Source organism: Diadema setosum, chromosome 17 (genome assembly GCF_964275005.1).
Source record: "Diadema setosum chromosome 17, eeDiaSeto1, whole genome shotgun sequence".
NCBI classification, from domain to species: domain Eukaryota; kingdom Metazoa; phylum Echinodermata; class Echinoidea; order Diadematoida; family Diadematidae; genus Diadema; species Diadema setosum.
Window position 1 is genome coordinate 14156388 of NC_092701.1, and position 20815 is coordinate 14177202.

Sequence of the window (20815 nt, forward strand, 5' to 3'; positions counted from 1 at the left end):
AGTGCATGGGCAGTTCTGATTTAACAAATTTCAAAAGCAAAGACACATACCACAGTTTGTGCTTCTGCATGTATTCAGTGAAAGTCTATTGCATTCAAGCCACACTTCCCTGATGTAATGAAGAGTTATGTATGAAAGCATGAAAATGAACATGTACCATTTGCACACAGTAGAACATAATGGTTAAATTTTGTAGAGGATCACTCAATATCCTTAAAAATCCACATGAATGGTGAAAATCAGGCCTGAAGGCTAGGACTATTGTTTATTCCACTTTTGTGATTATGCACATCAGGACAACACTAAAACAAGTCACATTTTTTTTTTTTCCAAAAACAAAACAATACAAAGCACTACCTTGGACTGTAGTCAATTTCTCAACCATGAATATCTGTCTATCATTTACAATGGACACTTGTATGTGTTAAGGTTAAGTCATTACAACCTCTGAAGAAGTACACAAGGAGTAAAATTTTATCAGAATTTCAAGCTCAGAGATGTGATCATCAGATTTGCCAAGGATCTCGCCAATGCATTGCCCCTTCCCACCACATATGAGGCGCAGTCAGACTGGCAAAAGATCAAGACGTTCACTATCGCGAAGTCTTCGCAATCTTTTGTCATGCAATCACACTGGCAGCCAAGTTTGGGTCATTAGTGCACACACACGACAAAGAAGAAAGAGCGCGCCTTCTGATGGCTAGTGATTGTGACGTAACAATGCACGCCTGTACGTGACAATGGCCCGGGCTTAGGAGACACTGCCCGCAAGCAGGTGTTGAACTGGTCACGTGACAAAGATCATGAAGTTTCAGATTCTCGTGGTCACACTGCCAAAATATTGAGAAGTTTGTCGGGAGTGAGGGAAATACAATATCCCTAGTTGGAGTGGGAAATTTCACAAAAAGTTTTGCAGGAAGTTTGCGGTCACACTGGCAAAACTTTGGGATCTTAAAGATCGCGACCTTAATCTTCTTGATCTTTTGCCAGTCTGACCACAGCTGTTGATAGGCAGGGCCTTCCCCATTTCATGTTATATCAAACACTTCTTCTGAGAAAGTATCACCGAAGAAAGAAGATCCAAGGTTGACAGAGATCCAAGGTTGACAGAGACACATCCCACATTTCTAGTGTGGGAGTATGATTGCAAACTGGAAAACTATTCAGACGTAGGGCTGCCAACCTTATGTGAGAGTTTGGAATGAGACACTATGAGGGAGCGAGCGACCAAACCCAAAACCCAAAGAATCAAGCTAGTGGTGGGTTGGGGGATGAGCATGAGCATGGTGTGGAAGGGGAGTGTCTCCCCTCCCCTTCCCCCCCCCCCCCCTTCTTTCCACTGTAGGGAGCTTTGACAATCTTACATTTTAAATGGTGCACACTGGTGCATACATTGTACTTAGTAAAGGTTTCAACACATGCATGGAGTGTAACTGTGGGAATATCTTGAAAGTTGTGGGCTTGGGTATATTGTATGTTCAGATTGACTTTCAGGGATTTTGGAGACATTTCTTTTTTCTTTCAGTTAAAATTTGATGAACCGAGTCTCGCACTTATTGCTTGAGAGTTGGCAGCCCTGCAGATGTCAAAGTCACTTGACCACAACAGTCATTAAGATTCCTGAAGAGTATTTTCTGGGGAGTATGAAATCATCATGACAAGTATCAGATCAGCAAGGATTTGACTGAAGTCTGAGATACAATACAATTGCGTCAAATGGACAAAGTTGTAGGATTAGGTAAGGCATCTTAAGAAAATTCTTTGATACATAAAATCAGCACCTTTAAATTCTGGGATGTGTGATGACATGAAAAGCTTGACATATTTTGATTGGTGTCATAAACATGTTTAGCATGTGTTTGTTTGTTTGTTTTGTTTTTTTTTGGGGGGGGGAGGAGGTTAATAGATTGCAAAAAAGAGACATTCAATGTAAAAATATCAACAACAATGAAAGTGAACCAGCAATGTCACAATTGTGTAACCTAATTGACTATTTCATGATGCCATATATGAAAAACCTTTACAGGTGATTTGTACACATGATATTCATAACTTTACTTTATACTTCATATTTCTTTGAGTCACTAAAATTTTATTGACTCGTTTGCTACTCTATGTAGGGTGCGCTAAGCTTGTACTTTGCTTCTGTTTGTTTAATGCCACAAGATATCTCCCTCAAGTTTTAAATTTCACTCAGCCCTGAATCATTTCACTCTAATAACACTTCTCATTATATACTGCTATGAAGGGGTAACTTGCTGATGGGTTTGTTCTCCACTGTAATACAGTGCGCTCCTGTTATAACAAACATAATGCACTCTATGTTTTTTTTTTTTTTTTGTTTATTTGTTTGCTTATAATTAAATCTTGATTTACTAAAATAAAACTGCCGGTCCAGAGGACTTCGTTTTAACTAGATTCTGATGTGTGCACTAATTTAGACCAGGCTAAATAAATTATGTATGTGATTGATCTATGCACTTGTTTTACTCACACACTACCTTTTCTATAGAAATAGATGAAATGTCATGCATATAATTCAATGCTTACAGAGTGATTGTACTTGTGGCGTGCTAGAGAAGTGAGTCTTTGGCAAGGAGTGAGCCATATGAGTCGAGTACCAGTAGTCAGCTGGAATTGATATTGGCATCAGTGTTGCAAATCACCTGTGCTGGGGACAGTGGTTTGCCTCTGGTCATCTCTCTCCAGTGACTGTATTCTTCAGCTGCTGGAATGTGTCCTCCTCCAGTGAGGTTTGAATGGAGCGGAAAAACTGGTAGTAATGATGACAATTATGGCTGAAAGAGAAAGGAAGTTTTTGACTTGTTTGAATGAATTTCATAGATATTGGCACTGGAACTGTATCTTACGCTCACAGAGTACAGAGTCAGAATTATAGTCTCAATTTCTGTGTAAATTTACTAAAGATCCACCCAATTAACAGCGTTTGCATCAACCGAAAACAATTCAGATTTAAAAAAAAAATAACTGTTACATGTTAGGAAATGCATGCAAACATGTACAGATAACAAAGTTTCTTAGCAAAAATAATGTTGAAAAGTAATAAAGTTTGGATCAGAACACAATCCTTCAGATTTTTAGATTTTTTTTTCCTGGTTTTCATCACCGAAGTCGGGAAGCAGCTTATCTGGTGTTGCAGCCTTATTTGCCGGTGAATATGGTAACCATTACAAAGTTATTAATTTTTTGAGTTTCAGCGGTGCCATTGCTGGATGAGAAGACTAGGAAGACTTTAGCATTTTCTGATGTCATGCATAGACAGGAATATGAAGAAAATTCAACATGTTTTACTTCTACAGGCAATCACAGGGGAAAATAATTCTCAAATTTTAAGTCGCTATGGAATTTGCAATTAATGAGTAATTTTTGACATTAAAATCAAAAATAGGTATTGTTTGATAGAAGAAATAAGACTCTTTAGTATAATTAGTCACTTCAAGGTCACTTGGAATTTAGATTTATAATATGAAGATACCACATTTAGGTATACTCTTTGTATAAAATGAATACAGTTTGTACAAACTGATCACAAATTGAGTCTATCTTCACTTCAAGATGAATATTTGCTATTAATTGCAGTTTTATGGTGTCTGACATTGACTTCAGTTACACATTTTACAGGATGTGACCCAGCTTAATCTCTCTTCAAATGACAATGCATTGGTGCTTGTAATGTTAACTTACTTCATAAGCAAGACTTTTGCCAGTAGTTCATTCACATTGAGAAGATGATTGATATAACCTCTGGTGTGATGTGAACAGCTGTAGCAGTCACACCCTGTCACAATGGGATTGTTGTCTTCAATAAACCTGGCATGGTATAACAATGTTAAAAGTAGAATTTTTCATGGAAATTTCTCTTTGTAGCCAAACAGAAGGTGTATGAATATGACACTATTTCAATATTCGCAAAACCTGCGGTTTATTTACTTCTAAATCTGGATAGTTAAGACTACTATTACAAATTAACAAGGTTTACAAGGTATTTCCAAGTTTTGTAATCAGAGTATGCAAGAAAGGGTTTCGATCAACATCACCATGTTAAAAAGAGATAATGACGCATTGCAATTCTGGGTCGAAGAACATGCAACATTGCATATTTCAAGCAATTAAATAGTCTAAAAGAACAACAACTAACTGCTATTACATGTTTGCATGAAGGTCTTGTGATCGTCTTTTTAATGGTGCATGGTCCCGGTGTTTTAGTCAAATGCGTACGCTGGTGCACGGCGCAAGTTTCCTATAGAGACCTACGCTATCGACTTCTCTTTGGCGCTTACGCTTTGGCCCACTTTCCCCGAGTCCGAAGAAGTCCGATTCAGTGTAGTCAGTGGTCCGATCACAGTTCGGCTCATGAATTGGCTGAGGGGGATGACAGCTTTAGCAAACTTCTTTTGTGTATCATCAACAGCGCCATCTACACTACCGGGACTATGCCCCTTTAAACTGACTGTTTTCTAGTCTTGGGTACAGTATTGATGGATGCTGACCTATTTGTTCTACTGCAGATACAGTATACAAATAATCTACCCACATATTTCACAATCTGGAGTGACTCTCATGACAACAACAAAAATAATAAATAAATAAAAAATAAAAAAATATAAAAAAAATTAAAAAGTAAAAAAAAAAAATTGCAAAATTAACTCAATAAACTACTTCTATCTTTACCTTGCCCAGTTAGAAACTTGCCAATGCTGGCAAGCTACAAAAAGTTCTAGTGTTTCTTTTTATGAAGAAGACATAATGACATCACTTCATGCAGCATTTCAGTCTCCCTCCCTAGGGGGTATACCTGTACATTTCCTCTCTGAGTTAATGAAACATTTGCTAAATTGGTACATATTGAGTTTGCTATACTACTATTCATCAAATTCTTTAAAGTTGAGATTTAATTGCAAAGTCCAAACTCGCACCAAAACCATGGTGAGTGTGAGTGTGTGTGTGTGTGTGTGGGGGGGGGGGGGTACTTGTGAATGAAAAGTACATCACTAATGAATTGTTTTGCTATTGTTGATAGGCAGTATGTATGCAATTCCTGTATAAGCAGGACATGTCATTTCACAAGAATATTCTCAATGTCATCACCTTTTTTCAGAAAGATCTAATTCAAATCTTGGATCAGTCTTGCCTCCTCCACAACTGTCAATCTGTGGTGTATTTTGGCTGTGATAAGCAGCAGGTGAAGCCTTCTCATCAGCTACTTCTCTCGTCTTTACAGGGAATACAAGTGCACATCCTCTCTCTGTCACCTCGTATGTATACCTATAAAACAAATTTGATATAAAGAGGTTTGTTTCAAAGATTTCTTTACAGGGTATTATGTGCTAGTTTAGCAATATCAAAGGACACTGCAATATCAAAATTAATTAAATACGTGTAGAAGCCAATTTCACACAACATTTATTTAGAGTTAAGCAGAGTTACATAGCTGCAATTAGAATTGAAATATTCAATCTGAAGATATCAAATCTTGCATCACCAGCCATGGTCACACTGGCAAAACTTCTCAAAGTTCAAATTCGTGAAGTTTGGACAGTCCGACACAAACTACCTAAAAAATTCTCCAAAAAACTCCCCACTAGAACAAGGAAAATTCCCCAAACCCCTGCAAATCTTCCCGAAGATGAAAGGGTGTGTACAGTTCTGGTCGAGGTGAGGATTTAGCTTTTAACGTTTTGCGAGATATTCAGAAACCACTCTACGAGATGTCAAAGAGCATGCAGTTCTAAGGGGTATCAAAAGTTTATTCGATGAAAATCGGTTTTGAAATGGCTGAGATATCCAAAAACAAGGTGAAACAAAGAGATCCTAATAAAGTTGTGGCATGTCGCCTTTTATTATTAGCACTTTTTTGGATATCTCAGCCATTTGAAAACCAATTTTCATCAAATAAACGTTGAATCCTTCTTAAAATCACATGCTCTTTCATATTTCATAAGAGCCTTTTCATTATCGCACTTAGGAAAGTTCAAAACATGAATCCCCACCTCAACCAATACTGTACAGTCCCTTTAAGCAATCTGTAGATATGAAGCTGAAACTTAGCAAAGTTTGTCACATGACCTATCAATAAATGGAGTACTCATTGCATTCATTTGTCAGCTGTCAGACAGTGCACATTTCTTTGTTGTGCACGAGTACCAGTGACCCAAACTTCCAAGAACTTATCAAGAATTGAAACTTCAAGAAGTTTGGCTGCTCGTATGAATAGGCAAACTTTGTAAAGTGTTCTAAAAGTTTTCCCAGTGTGAATGCAGCTTAAGTTCTTTTAAAAGTATTTGAACAAATATTATGAAACTCGTCATGTATGAAAGATGATGTCATTGAGTTTTTAATTTCAAAAAAAAAAAGTTAACATAGAGCAATTCCATAAAATGATATCAATAAAAGTGCAACTTTTGACGCTGTGGTGTACAAAGAAAGAAAATATGATGCATGCGATTCCATAGTCATTTACAAATAGCCACTATTATCATTATCATTATTAGTCATGTGATAATTACTTCAAGGTGCTTTTTGGACACAATGTATGCTAATTTACTGACATTAAAGTTGTCAACAATGAACCTTATTTCAAAATGCAATATTGATTAAATTTTCAGGTTTGCTACATTAAAGGGACTGTACAGTACTGGTTGAGGTGGGGATTCATGTTTTGAACATTCCTAAGTGAGATAATGAGAAACCTCTTATGAAATATGAAAGAGCGTATAATTTTAAGAAGGATTCAACGTTTATTTGATGAAAATTGGTTTTCAAATGACTGAGATATCCAACAAAAAAAAACAAAAACTTTTGATACCACTTAGAATTGCATGCTCTTTGACATCTCATAGAGTGGTTTCTGAATATCTCGCAAAATGTTAAAAGCTAAATCCTCACCTCGACCAGAACTGTACACACCCTTTAATGTACATACTTTAAAAACAACTTTCTGCGCGAGATAAATAAGCCAGTTCGGAATTCCACTTTACGCATTAGCACAAAAAGGTAATTTGTACCAACAGGCATGTCAGTTTTTAAATTCACTGAGATGAGCATTTGTTATACATAGTGTGTCCCGAAAAATAATGCAGTGCTAACATTTTCCCTTTTGTGATTGAGCACTGATTTTCTTACCAAGATCATCGATAATGTGTAAGTGTAATTCTCTAACAATCTTTCCTCAAACGCATTCATCATCATTATCATCATGTGCACATTAACCCGTTGAGGACGAGTCCCGAGTTTACTCGGGCAGGTGTCTAAATGTGTGTTGTAGCAAAATCAGTCCGTCCTCCTCAACAGGTTAACCCAATGTGCTATCTTATCCGTATCCAGACAATCACCCAATGAGGACATTATCCCCGGCTACATACCAGTTAGTGATTGGTTTAGAGTAAAGATTAGGGTTAGGGTTAGGTTTAGGGTTAGAATTTGGGTTAGGGTTAGGATTAGGGTTAAGGTCAGGGGAAGGGGTCTAGGGTAATTGTCCTAGAACCATCTAAAATGTATCTCGTCTGTTATATCTTTTGTTGGTCAACAATGGCAATTAACTGTGTTTATCTTCACCCAGCAACTTAGTGCAAGTAAGATTTTGCAGTCTTCTAAAGATTGTCTGTTATTTAGTCATACATGTATATGCAAAGAACCAAGCACAGCCACTTGACAGCAAGCCTGATATTTAGCAAAAAAAAAGGTTTAATACATTCAATACATACAAAAAAGGGGACTCGCGGTCCTTGAGACCAGCAGTTTTCTTTCATTATATTGAAATTTCAGGATAGCCAAACAGTCAAATAATACACAAAGATATAAAGAATAATTTTGAGACCTGAATTTTCTCTTCGCTGTAGCAAGAATTTTGTCAAAACTGTGTTTGTTATAATGGGAGTAGGCCTACATTGTATAATGAAATGGAAACTTCCCCAGGTGTTAATTAACAGATCATTCTAGTCACCTAGTCTGGGCAAGTTCATTCTTCGTTGAAACATGGCTGATGAATTTCATAAATTCTTACAAGCTAATGCATTGTAATGCTGCTTTGAAAATAGTTCAGAGGCTATTGAGAAAAAAGAAAGGTCATTTTTACCAATGTGTTGCACATGCTAACTACGAACTGGCTTATTTTTCATTACTGTTATACTGGAATAGATAAGAATATCGTTTCAAGCATACGCAGAATCAAAGAGGTCAACTCCTTCTTCAATTGCACGCAAAACATTGTCTGGTCTGCCAACAGATGTTAGCATCCTGGGCTTCTCTTGAGGGAGCTCTTTCTATGAGAATGACAATTTAAAAGAGAAAAAGTAAATGAGGGGTATAGGGGGTTAAGGTACATATCGGGTGACAGAAGATTACCACCGGTATGTAACGATACTTTCATTAGTCCACAATAATTTTGCTTAATTTACTTACTAAATTACACTATATAACAGTTTGTACCTTTGCTCTTCTTAGTTCTTCAAGCCTAAAGGGATGATACAGTTTTGGGTTTAGACGGGGCTGAAGGTTTCCAACTTTTCTTGTGTGTACGTGTGTTTGTGAGATGAGAAACCTCTTATGAAATACGAAAGAACATGTAAGGAATTCACAGTTTATTTGATGAAAATTGGTCTTGAAATGGCTGACATATTATAAACCAAAAAAGCAATCCTAATAAAATGCAGCTGGTTCAACTTTTCTCAGGATCTCTTTGTTTTACAAAAGTATCTTGCATTTGGATATCTCAGTCTTATCAAAACTGACTTTCGTCAAATATACTTAGATTTGTATGTTCCCTAATATTTCATGGAGTGGTTTCTAAATATCTCGCAAAATATTACAAGCTGAATCCTTACCTTAACCAATACTACACCATCCCTTAAAAACACGACAAATATACAGATATGCCCTTTTTAAGTTGGACAACTTTCACAGTTGATTGCATGGGGTATTCTACATTATTATTTCCTCCTCAACACAGAGGCACACTATGTTATTGCAGGGGGAGTCTAACCACACACTTTTTGGTTCTGTATCCACATGGGACCACTAGAACTACATAAGCAAAATTTAGGAACTGAACTAGTGAAAGCTACAAGCTGCTAACTGCAAGCAGTAAAGACAGTTGTGTTCACACAGAGCTACTCTAACTTTACAGTAACTTGTAGTTGGCTAAATTCAATGGCACACAAAGGGATGGTATAGTTTTGGTGGAGATGAGAATTGGGCTTTTAGCTTTTTGCGAGATACCAAGAAAACACTTGTGATATAGTACAGAGCATACCATTTTAAGAGGAATTCAAAGTTTATTTGATGAAAATCAAAATCGGGTTTGGAATGACTGAAACATCCAAAAACAAAGTAAACAAAGCGATCGTAATAAAGTTTGGGTCCCACACTTTATTAGAATTGCTCTTTTTTGGATATCTCAGCCATTTCAAAACCAAATTTCATCAATTAAACATTGAATTCCTCATAGAATTACATGTTCTTTCATATTTCATAAGAGGTTTCTCATTATCTCACCAAAAAATGTTAGAAACCTGAAATTAGGTCAACCATTTGAATAAAACTCAAAATTGAAATGGTAAAAATGGAGTTTGTTAGATAGCTTGAGTATTGGGGGCACACCTCTCCTCATCATTTTCAAACCCACGTAAATACAGGCAACAACAAGCTCATGGTTGGGTTTTGGCGTGGTCATTGCTTGACGGAGCATCTTGCTCCAGCACTCCACCTGCTATCTACTATCACAGTCCTGCTGATGCAGCACATACAATGTAGCTTCTCTTCTTCTTCAGTCCTCGTGTCTTTTCAGTGGGTGAAGTACCTGTTTGGTAGCTAATTTCTATACATGCACTAATTTTATTTTTCACCAGTAAATTGATATCTTTGGGAAATTATCAATGTGTACTCAATTTCCTCCTGTTAACTTGACAAAACTTCTGGTTCTTGAATCTACAATGTACCTATAGAAAGGAGATGGTTCCTGAATAGACCGGGGCCGGGCCCAGAAGATTTATTCAGCTGAAAAGGGTCACACTTTTTGATGGTCTCATCATATTGGGATGTGGCCAAGGGTCAATAAAATGAATTGCTGGCAAGTCACATCCTGTACCGTAAGCCTAGGGGCCACAAAAAGGGGCCCCGAAAAATGCATTTATTCAGCCGAAGGGGGTCACGGACAAAAGTTGGTGGATATTGTTCCTTTGGGTGTATATACTTATCATGAAAACAGCAATGCCAGCTATTTTATCCTATACGGGACCCCAGACAGTAGCCCCAAAGGGCCCCACCCATATGGTGTTATTCAGTTGAAAAGGGTCACGGCTAATTTCTTTTGCAATGGAAGTAGTAGGCCTACCCATCAGAGATATCCAAAACACCAATGCCCAGCTATTATATCCTGTACGGGGCCCCAGACAGTAGCCCCAAAGTGCCCCCCCCCCATTGATTTTATTCAGCTGAAAAGGGTCATGGCTAATTTCTTTTGCAATGGAAGTAGTACCCATCAGAGATATCCAAAACACCAAAGCCAGCTATTTTATCTTGTATGGGGCCCCAGACAGCAGCCCAGACAGCAGCCCCAAAGTGCCCCCCCCCCCCCATTGATTTTATTCAGCTGAAAAGGGTCATGGCTAATTTCTTTTGCAATGGAAATATTACTGCCTACTGAACAGAGACATCCCAAACACCAAAGCAAATCATCTTATCCTGTATACGGGACCCTATATATAGGATACAGTAGCCCAGAAATACCACCTCATGCAATTCTTTTTTAAAGCGCTGAAGAGATTCATGACTAATTTCTTTTGCAATGGAATTAGTACACAACAGCGGAGATACTCAAAACAATAAACCCAGTTATTTTATCCTGTAATGGGGCATTAGTATTTTGGTCCAGATTTGTACCCCCCCCCCCCCCCCCCCACACAATACGATCTTATCTAGCTGAAAACAGCCATGGCTAATTTCTTTTGAGATGGAAGTAGGCCCTGTATAGTACACACAAGATATACACAAAACACCAATGCATTTGTGTGTGTGTGTGTGTGTGCGGGGTCTCAGCCAGTAGCCAAGAAGTGCCCCCGAATGATTTTAAAAGCAGTCGTGGCTAACTTCTTTTGCTATGGAACAAGTACACAATAAGATACCCAAAACACCAAAGCCAGTTATTATCCGATGATATATGGCTAATTTTTTCTTTTGCAATGGACGTAGGACGCAAAAGTGATAACCACAGCACCAAAGCGAGTTGTATTATGCTGCACGGGGCCCCAGACAGTATAGCTCCAATGTGCCCCACCCATAAGGTGTGTGTGTTTTTTTTGTTTTTTTTTTTTCAGCTGAAAAAGCGTCATGGCTACTTTCTTTGTTTGCAAAGGAAGGAGTACTCAACAAAGATACCAAAAGCACAAATGCCAGTGGGAGACCCACAGTAGCCTAGAAATGCCATCCCATATGATTTTGTTCAGCTAAAAAACGGTCATAACTATTTCTTTTTTGGCAGTTGAATTAGTACAGCTGAGATACACCAAACATCAAGGCCAGTTATTTTATCCTGTACAAGGCCCTTTATACAGTAGAAGTGCCCCCATGCCATATGATTTTTTTTTTCTTCAATTAACTGGAAAGAGTCATTACTACATTACTACCCCCATTGATTTGTAAGGAGATTCATGGCTAGTTTCTTTTGCAAAGGAAGTTGTAAACAAGAGTGATACCCTACACTAAAGCCAGTATTTTTAGGTTCTACAGGGCCAAAGACAGTTGCCCAAAGGTGCTCAACCCATATATGGTGTACTATATATAGTATTCATCTTTAAGAGTAATGGTTAATTTTATTGCAATGGAAATAGTACTCAACAGGGATACCCGGAACACCATAGCCAGTTATGTAATCCTACTGTAGCACTGAAGTGTTCCTCCTCCTTCTTGTTTTATTTACCTATAATAATAATAATAATAATAATAACAACAACAATAATAATAACAACAACAGTAATAATAATAATAATCATCATCATCATCATCACCATGGCTAATTTCTTTTGCTATGAAAGTATATAGTACACAACAGCTGAGATACACGAAACACCAAAGCCAGTTATTTTATCCTGTCCTGGTCTCGAGACAGTAGCCCAGAAGTGCCCAAAATGGTTTTAGCAAAATGTCATGACTATTTTCTTTTGTGAATGAAGTGATACACACCTGAGATATGCAGAACATGAAAGCCAGTTATTTCTTCCAACATTTGACCACAGACAGTAGCCCAGAATTGCCCTACATGAGTTGTAAAAAGAGTCATGGCCAATTTCTTTTGCAAATGGAAGTAGAACACACCGAAGATACCCAAAACACCAAAGCCAGTTTCATCCTGTACGGGGTCCCAATCAGTATCCCAGAAGTGCCCCCTATAATTTTTCAAATGGAGTCATGATTAACTTCTTGATTTCCTAGACTATATCCAGCTGATAAAATTTGTTGATTCAATTACTTTCATGTTCGCGACGTTTTCTTCCTATGTTCTTTCCAGGGCATAAGAACTCCATTTCTCTATTTACCTTCAAGGTTATTGAGATGATATAAAAAACAATCTAGTCCAAATCGGACCTGTCACTTCTACAATGATCTTTTTGAAGTTCACATTTCTTCATGTGCTTACAGGCTTTCATTTGTAAAATTCCAGATCATAGGTCGTCTTATTAAGCAACTATTTTAGACAAAGTTTGTGAATCTCATATCTACAATTAAAAATAATGTATCATAATTTCTATTAAGAATGTTTACCTTTGCAGAGAGTATTAAATCACCAGTTTTGTTGAAGGAGCTAACATCATCGGGATTACAATTGGATGGGGTATCGGTCAAATTAAGTGATGGCTCAGTTTCATTTGTATTTATTTATATTTGGATTTAGTGCATATTTTTGCGGAATAATATTATATTATTCTATATATTGTTTGTAACTGTGTTACATTGATATAGCTGATTCTGGGTGAATGCACTGGTCAGGGAGGACGGTCTCAAGTCTAGGTGATTATATTTGCCTTTTTCTACCCTGGCAACCAGCAGTGTGCACCTAGAATCACCACAATTATGATTAAGTGTAATATAATAAATGATAATGATAACAAAAATGAGATTCCATGGATGACAGAAATTCATAAGTTTACACTTGACAGGTAGAAAGTATGGGGAGTGGAGTGTCATCATCTCATCCACCAAACGCACACATACCTATCAAAAGTCATTTTTATAGATATTCTGAGTTCCTTGAGGCTACTGTCTAATGAAAATCTTATTGTCATCAACACATCACATTTGTTTCTCACAGTAAATAATTATTTAATACAAAATTATTCCTTTCATGTCATTCTTGAGGTAAATATATCAGCTCTGGGATTTAGGGGTCATTCAGGGCTACTGTCTAGGGCCCTGCACATGACAAAAGGGCTTAGGTTTTTCGGGTATCACTGCAAAAATAAGATCAGCAATGATGTTTGTCTCTAAAGCCTCTGCTCCTCTACGCTGTTCTCGCCACGATTTGACAATTTTCTCAGATCGGGAAGGGTCGGGTAAAGCATGAGTCAATCTGAACACGGTACGATGTTTGAACACTCCAAGAACGATGTATTTACGACTAGGACGACGTCATTGCAATCTCTGCTGCTGCAGTTTCGCTTTAGAACGATGTAACTATGCTGTCAGTGCGATGTTGCCGATGTTATCCTATCTGAGCACGCTGTATTTATGTTCTGAACGATCTATGAAATCTTATCACTCTGTTCCCCCTTCCAGAAAGCTAAAAAGTACTCGATGTGCCCCGATGTACCCCAATTCGGTTGCCGACTGAGTCAGTCAACTTATTAGCATGCAGAACCAAAGAGATATACTGTGGACATCGGAGATGCTCATCAACTCGCGGCTCTTCCGCTGCAATTCATTATTAATCAAAGACGTAGTGATCTTTCCAAAAAGGCTTTTTCTTGATGTCCTTGCTTTTTATAGTCCCTCTTCTTCCTGTTGTAGAGGATTTTATATTCTTCAAAATTCTTCTATGTCTTCTTCTTCTTCCTCATGTTACCATCTATCATGTGCAGTCCCTTTTTCTTCCCCTTATGGTGGCTGCTTTGCTGCTTTCTTCTCTTCTTTGTCTTCATTTTCCAGCGTATTGGCTATGTTCGATTTTAGAGCGGCGAGAGCGGAAGACGTGTGTAATTGTGTCTGGGAAAGCGTAGGAACAACATAGCTAAAGCGGCCAACAGCGTAATCAAAGCGGGAATGAAGCGTACCAAGAGCGTCGTAGGAACAGGCCTTGATTTTATACGAGAGTAGAGAATTTAGTGAGAGCATCGTTAAAGCGGGAAGGTCGGGCTTTGATCAAGAAAGCGGCGCAGCAGCGGGACCATGTAGGTGTTAGTTTACTCCCCGTTCTCGTGCCGCTATTACTACGCTCAGAAAAACCTAAAATTGTTACGCTCATCCCGAGGTATTTACACTGTCACTACGCTCTCCCCGTTTGAACTACGATTCAAAATAAGTTAATCTTGATGGGGAGATGGGGGAGAAATTTTGAACAGGTTCAAAATTTCTTCCCGATTTGTAAAATTGCCCGATCCAACCCCGTCACCCAAACGCTGCTGCTACGATGCTCCCGATCCCCGTACACTTTTCCCGCTCTCTCCCGATCTGACAGATTGAATAGATCAGGGTACAGATCATGATAGTGGAATGGGAGCTTAATAGCCAAATAAAATCACATGTGGGGGCACTTTCGGAATACTGTGTGGGGCCCCGTGCGTACAGCTATAACTGGTTTCGGTGTTTTGGTACCTCGTTGTGTACTACTTTCATTGCAAAAGAAATTATAGCCATGATTCTTTTCATTTAAAATAAAATAATACGGGAGCACTTTCCAGCTACTGGCTGGGGGCCCCTTAAAGAATAAAAATAACTGCATGGGTTTGGTGTTTTGGGTATCTCAGCTGTTACTTCCACTGCCAAGGAAATTATAGGCATACATTACTCTTTTCACCTAAACACTCTTCATTCATATGGGGTGGGAATACCTTGGGGCTATACCTGTCAAGGGCACTGCACATGATAATATAGGTTTCCCGGGCCAATTTCGCACCTCTTTCAATTCAATTCCTTATTGCTGCATTCAATTTAGCAAAATTTAGCCTAGATGACATGGTATTTCAATTTTATGATCGCTTCATTCAAATTCATTTTGGAACATTCATATTACCTCTAACCTCATTCTAAATAACACTTTTTCAATTGAAATTCATAAGACAAGCACCATTTCACTATCTGTTCATTATAGTCACGTGATCACACATATGCTGCTCTCGTTCATTCAAATTGATTTCTGGGCATCCAATTTAACATGTTCTGCAGTTAATTTAGCAGATAATGTTCATGGTTTACATCTTTCCTTATTTTCTCTCATTGTAGTTATTGTTTTGTAAGCATCATAACATTTCATGTTTTCGTTTTCGTTTAAGAGACTGTGCGATAATGAGGGTCGTTCTAAAAAAATGAATGAACCTTCTATCAAATGAACCTACAAAAGTGCGAAATTGGCTGGGAAAACCTAACTGGCTTTGGTATTTTGGGTACCGTATCTATGATGTATACTAAGGCCTACTTCGATTGTAAAAGAAAAACGATGACTCTTTTCAGCTAAATGATATCACAATATGTGGGGGAGGGGCACTTTATGGCTACTGTACCGGGCCCAGTACAGGATGAAATGACTGGTTTCGTGATTTGGTCATCTCTTTTGTGCACTAGACAGAAGTATGCTTCCTTTGCAAATTGCTTCTTTGGTGTTTTGCTACTGTAGCCTATAGGACCCCATATACTGGATAACATGACTTGCTTTGGTTTTATTTTCAGAAATACTAATTCAATCTATCTCTGGTAAACTGTCACGAAGAAATTTCCACACTATATTCCTTCAAACAAGTGATTTTTGCTCCAGTTTTCATTGCAACTGATTGACAAATTGCCCTTCTTTAATTTACTTGAACACCGATCATTGCATCAGAATATGTACACCCAATTTTTTTTCTTTTTTCTATCATAGCTGTTTCTCAAACCTGGAATAATCAGTGTTTCTTATATAATCTGTATCAAAGAAAGGCAATCCGTCAAACATTTGCAAGATTCTTTCAGGATTACAATTTACAGTTTACTTTGACAATGCATTTGATTTAAACCAAGACTTTGATCTATTCCTTATCATGAGCTGTATAACTAACAACTTACTACAATATAGAGTACCAAACAGACAAAACAGAAATCTGCTGTACAGTATACATGTATATTGAGTGAAAGATGCAGAAACTGAATGACAACTGACAATGAATGTGATAACTTTTATTTCTTTACTGATGTGCATATGTGATAGTACTTGGCATCAAAAAGATAGAAAGCTACAAAAATGTTGCCTACCATGACAAGAGCCAAGAGTTCCCAGCGACTATTTGTCTCAACCTGGAGGTCACTGAAGGCATCCAGCACAAAGCCTGCCACTGGCCTTAATGCTGTCTCTTTTGCTGATCTTACCCTCTCTGATAATACTTGACCACCTTCAATGACTCCTAGAATATCGGCTTTCTTCAGAATCTTGACTCATAAAAAGAACAAATGCATATAAACCATCACAGATACAGTGTACATTATTGACTCATCTCATTCCAATAAATGTGCAAATGGAAAATACAATCAGGGAGGTTTTTTGTTTTGTTTTGTTTTTTCTTCTTTTTCTTCTTCCAAGTAAATGCAATAATGTATTGAAATACAATTAAAGAGCTTCAATCATCATTTTTAATTTTGTCACATTCAAATTTTGTCTCTGCTAATGAATAAATCTGTGTGCAAGTGACATTCAGTGATACATTTGCTGCTGATATAATAACCTTGATGTGTACATGAGAAAAAAAAAAGAAGAAATACAATATACAATGAAGAGCAAGTTCCTTAAAAATAAAAATCAATTCATACATTTCAATGTGCAGCTTTACCTCACTCTTTTGTTTCACTTCCAGGCACTGGTCTAAGAAGTCCAGTGTTCTGTCAACAGATTTCTTTGTCCTTTTCATGGAGCAGCCTAAAGGTGTATCTCCATCACACAGAGCTTCAAACCAGTCAGGCTGGATTGCCTCTTGAAGGGACATGAAGAGATCCACATCAAGCTGTTCCATAAAGTTAACACATGTATATTGTTTGATCAGACAGAAAGTGTCAAATTGAAAACAAACAAACAAACAAACAAACAAACTTTCAGAATACAATCATGGAACAGACATGTCCTTCTCCATAGTACAATGTACTCTATCCTTTATGTTGTCATACACAAGTCATAGTGGTCATCTGTCGATCAAAAGCTAAGATCTTAAGGATGTACAGTAAGACAGCCTAACAGATTCAATATCTTATCTGCACTGCTCTTAAAATCTTCTGCTAGAAACCTTAATATTGTAAAATACATGTATGCACCATTTACATTGTTTGCTCACATATGCAAACATACTAATGTGAATGTTGAATGTTGGATAAACAACTACATGTGTACATATTGATGAAAAAAAGGAATTCATTTTTCACTTAAAGGAATTGGAAGAATTCAAGTCACTTTGATATAGAATTTGTGCATTTACAACTGTAAAAATGACTGATGCCACCTTTATCATTTTTTTTCTGCATAAATGTTTGATTATCTGTCAGAGTAGCCATTGATGAACAAATAAGTGACATTTATCGAAGAATGAGTTCAAAGTTTTAGATATGCACAACATCACAGCATCTCACCTTAGTCCTGCCAGCTGGAGTGAAGACAGACACACTTTGCTTGTCATTGTATCCTGTAGGACAGGGATGGGCAGGGTCCTGCACACCTACAAATGTGACACCACTTTGCAGGCCTGCAAACTGGGCAATACCCTTCCCAAACTGGAAGAGGGTATCATGTTGATCCACTCTACAAGGAAAGGGACAGTGTCAGTCTCATTTAAGTCATTTGTTGTTGTTGTTTTACTGTAAAATAATGCACAATCAGTACCAGGTATACTGATTTCACTTTTCTATTCTTTCTTGTGCTATCAGCAAAACTCATTCCTGCTCTGTGGTAATATGGTATAGAAATTTATCAATCGTATACAAAAAGGTTACACGAACAGAACAGCTAGTGGAAGTTTCATCACAATCCATCAAGGAAGCTGCAAAAATGTCAAACTCACATGATGTTTATGCATGTAAGATGAGGTAATGGTGTCATTACAACACCACTCTCCCATAAATTTGTGCACAAAAATATCTTAAGCATCAGTCTTGTAATTTTGCAACTGTAGTGAATCACAAAACGATGTAGGCCTAATCAATGCTCAATGAGAAAGAGTTTATAACAACATGATATCAGGGCCAAATGACAACAGGATTTCTTATACAATGTTTTTATGTCCTTTCTATCTTACCACTACCCTACCATTAGACTTTCCTAGCTTACTTTGTGGGTAAATACTTACATTTTAGCCAATGGCCTTAAAATATTGACCTGTCAGTAACATTGCTCACAATCTTGTTCACTGACAAATTGTTGATATCACCTCATACATTTAATTCTTCTACTGGGTTCAAGTATACACAAAATATAATATACAAAGATTCATTGCTATCGTCCATCTCTAAAAGTCATATGATAACACAATGATTTTAAGCATAAGACAAGTTTACTTCTTGATTTCATTTTGGGAAAGGAAATCAAGTAAAGGTTTGAATACTCGGTTCACTCAATCTAATATACTTTCAGAATTAATGGTCTATTCAAGGAAATGTGATGCTTGATGGAGCACATGAACAGTATATCATGTCCACATGTAGAATATCTACCCCGATTTGAATTTGTCAAGCCCATAACACACCTCCCTGATCTCATGAAGGCTTCTACGTAAATGAACGAAGAGCCAGCAAAACATTTAAATGATCGAAGAATCTATTCCATGCCAAGTATTATGGTAGTTATCATTACTATTTCTTTAACCAAAATTTAGTTAGGAGTAAAATATCTCTCTCACTAATTAGAAATACATGTAGGCCTATATCTAGCCAAATTCATATTTAATCATGCACATCACACAATAGGAACAGACTGGATGGGATTCATTGAATAAAAATGTACGTTTATCAAAACTACACTTAGAAATTTAAATATAAAATCAATCTTCACAACTCTATATGAACATTGATAAGATAAAAGTAAATAAAAAAACTTGTCAGAATCAAATGAAAGCCACTCTGTTCTACTTGACAAATTATATGAATGTACTGGTACTCACAGAGTAGAGATTGTCAAGTGAACACTCTGTGGCTTTTCCTGTAGACTTTCTACTAGGTCTCCTGTCAGGTGTGGTACGGCTCCTGCCCTCATGTATAGCAAACAGGCAGGAGTGTTAATATACAGGTTGCCATGACAACCAAGCTCCCTGATCACACCACGGCGACATCCCTCCTTGGTGATGGCACTGATTTGGAATTTCATCTAGATGTAAATTTCTTTTTCTGTTGGAGTAAATGTGTGTATACCTGTTATACAACGTACTGCGTATACAAGTTTTATGTAATTGATTTAAGGACATAGGGCCTATTCAATGAATATAAAAACCTGTGACAAGTTGACAAATCCATACAATTACCTGAAGCAATTTGTCAGAACACACAAAAGCAAATTTTCAAGTAACCAATTAAGCAAGCCAATTCGTTGTCAATCTTGCAGTTATATAAAGTGAAACTTGCAACCAGGTTACCATTTAAGTTTTACGCATTGGCCAATATATTCCTTATTATGATTATAATGATGAATCAAAAATTCTTGAGTCTGACTTCATGAGAGCAGCATAATGAAAATAAATGTAAGATAAAGAAGGCAGTGTAAAATTTACACAGCGCCACACATGTATGGTACCTGCAGGCAGCTAAGAAAAAATTGCAACTCATAACTTAGAGGAATACTTCAGCCATATTGCATCATATGAATAATAGAAATACATGTAATGGGTCAATTTCTTAAAGAGATGTGATTGATCTTACGCTCAATTTATAGTCTAATATAGAGCATAACTTGAATCGAACATAAGTTCAATATTGAGCATAAGTCCTGTTTCATAAAGACACACTTGATTCCAAGAAAAATAAGTATTTTTTATAAGAACAAAAAAGTACCATGCCAGTACACATATTTTTTTCTTTTTTTTTTATTTATTTTTTTTTCTTGCAATCAATTGCAAAGTTGTCTATGAAAGGCAATTCACAATTGATTGAGGCTTATTCATACGCTCAATCTTTATGAAACAAGCGGCCGGTGCTCTCCTTAAATGATCAAAAGGAATGCAATATAAATTCATTTAGACAAATGCCAGTAAATTAAAGTCTACGGGAGCTGAAAAGGGAGGTCTTTATAGACTGAAGTTCAATAATCATGGACCAACATCACTACTACATACATTCAGTTGTAAATTTATAAAATCTGATTGACCATGGACATTGTATGTTGGTACAAGGCCTACCAATAGTCACATGTCAAAATTTGCATTCAATGAGTTCTGTTTGTGGCTTCGATCCTCACTTAACGCGATTCGCTAAGTGAAGAGTTTCGGTCGAGTTCGAATAAGACGAAACACTCCAAAAGAAATTCATTCAACTTTTACTGTCCAACTTGTTTATGGAGCAAAGTTTGCAAAATGAATCATTTATTGCATTCACTCCCAAAGAGGTTCAACAAAAGCCGTATAACAGTCGAAGAACAGCAGATGAACATCAT

The 20815-nt window shown here is 37.2% G+C and overlaps 1 protein-coding gene across 1 annotated transcript; it reads right to left on the reverse strand.

Annotated features, from left to right (window-relative positions):
- Positions 1-2623: 2623 nt before the first annotated feature.
- On the reverse strand, positions 2624-20815 carry LOC140240769 (queuine tRNA-ribosyltransferase accessory subunit 2-like). The gene is made up of 9 exons (XM_072320540.1): positions 20758-20815; positions 19335-19557; positions 17812-17980; positions 17025-17195; positions 16453-16626; positions 8182-8282; positions 5110-5286; positions 3706-3831; positions 2624-2798 (listed from the first exon to the last, which is right to left on the reverse strand). Exons 2-9 carry the CDS (start codon positions 19535-19537, stop codon positions 2696-2698), a joined length of 1224 nt encoding a protein of 407 aa, XP_072176641.1. The 5' UTR covers positions 19538-19557; positions 20758-20815; the 3' UTR covers positions 2624-2695.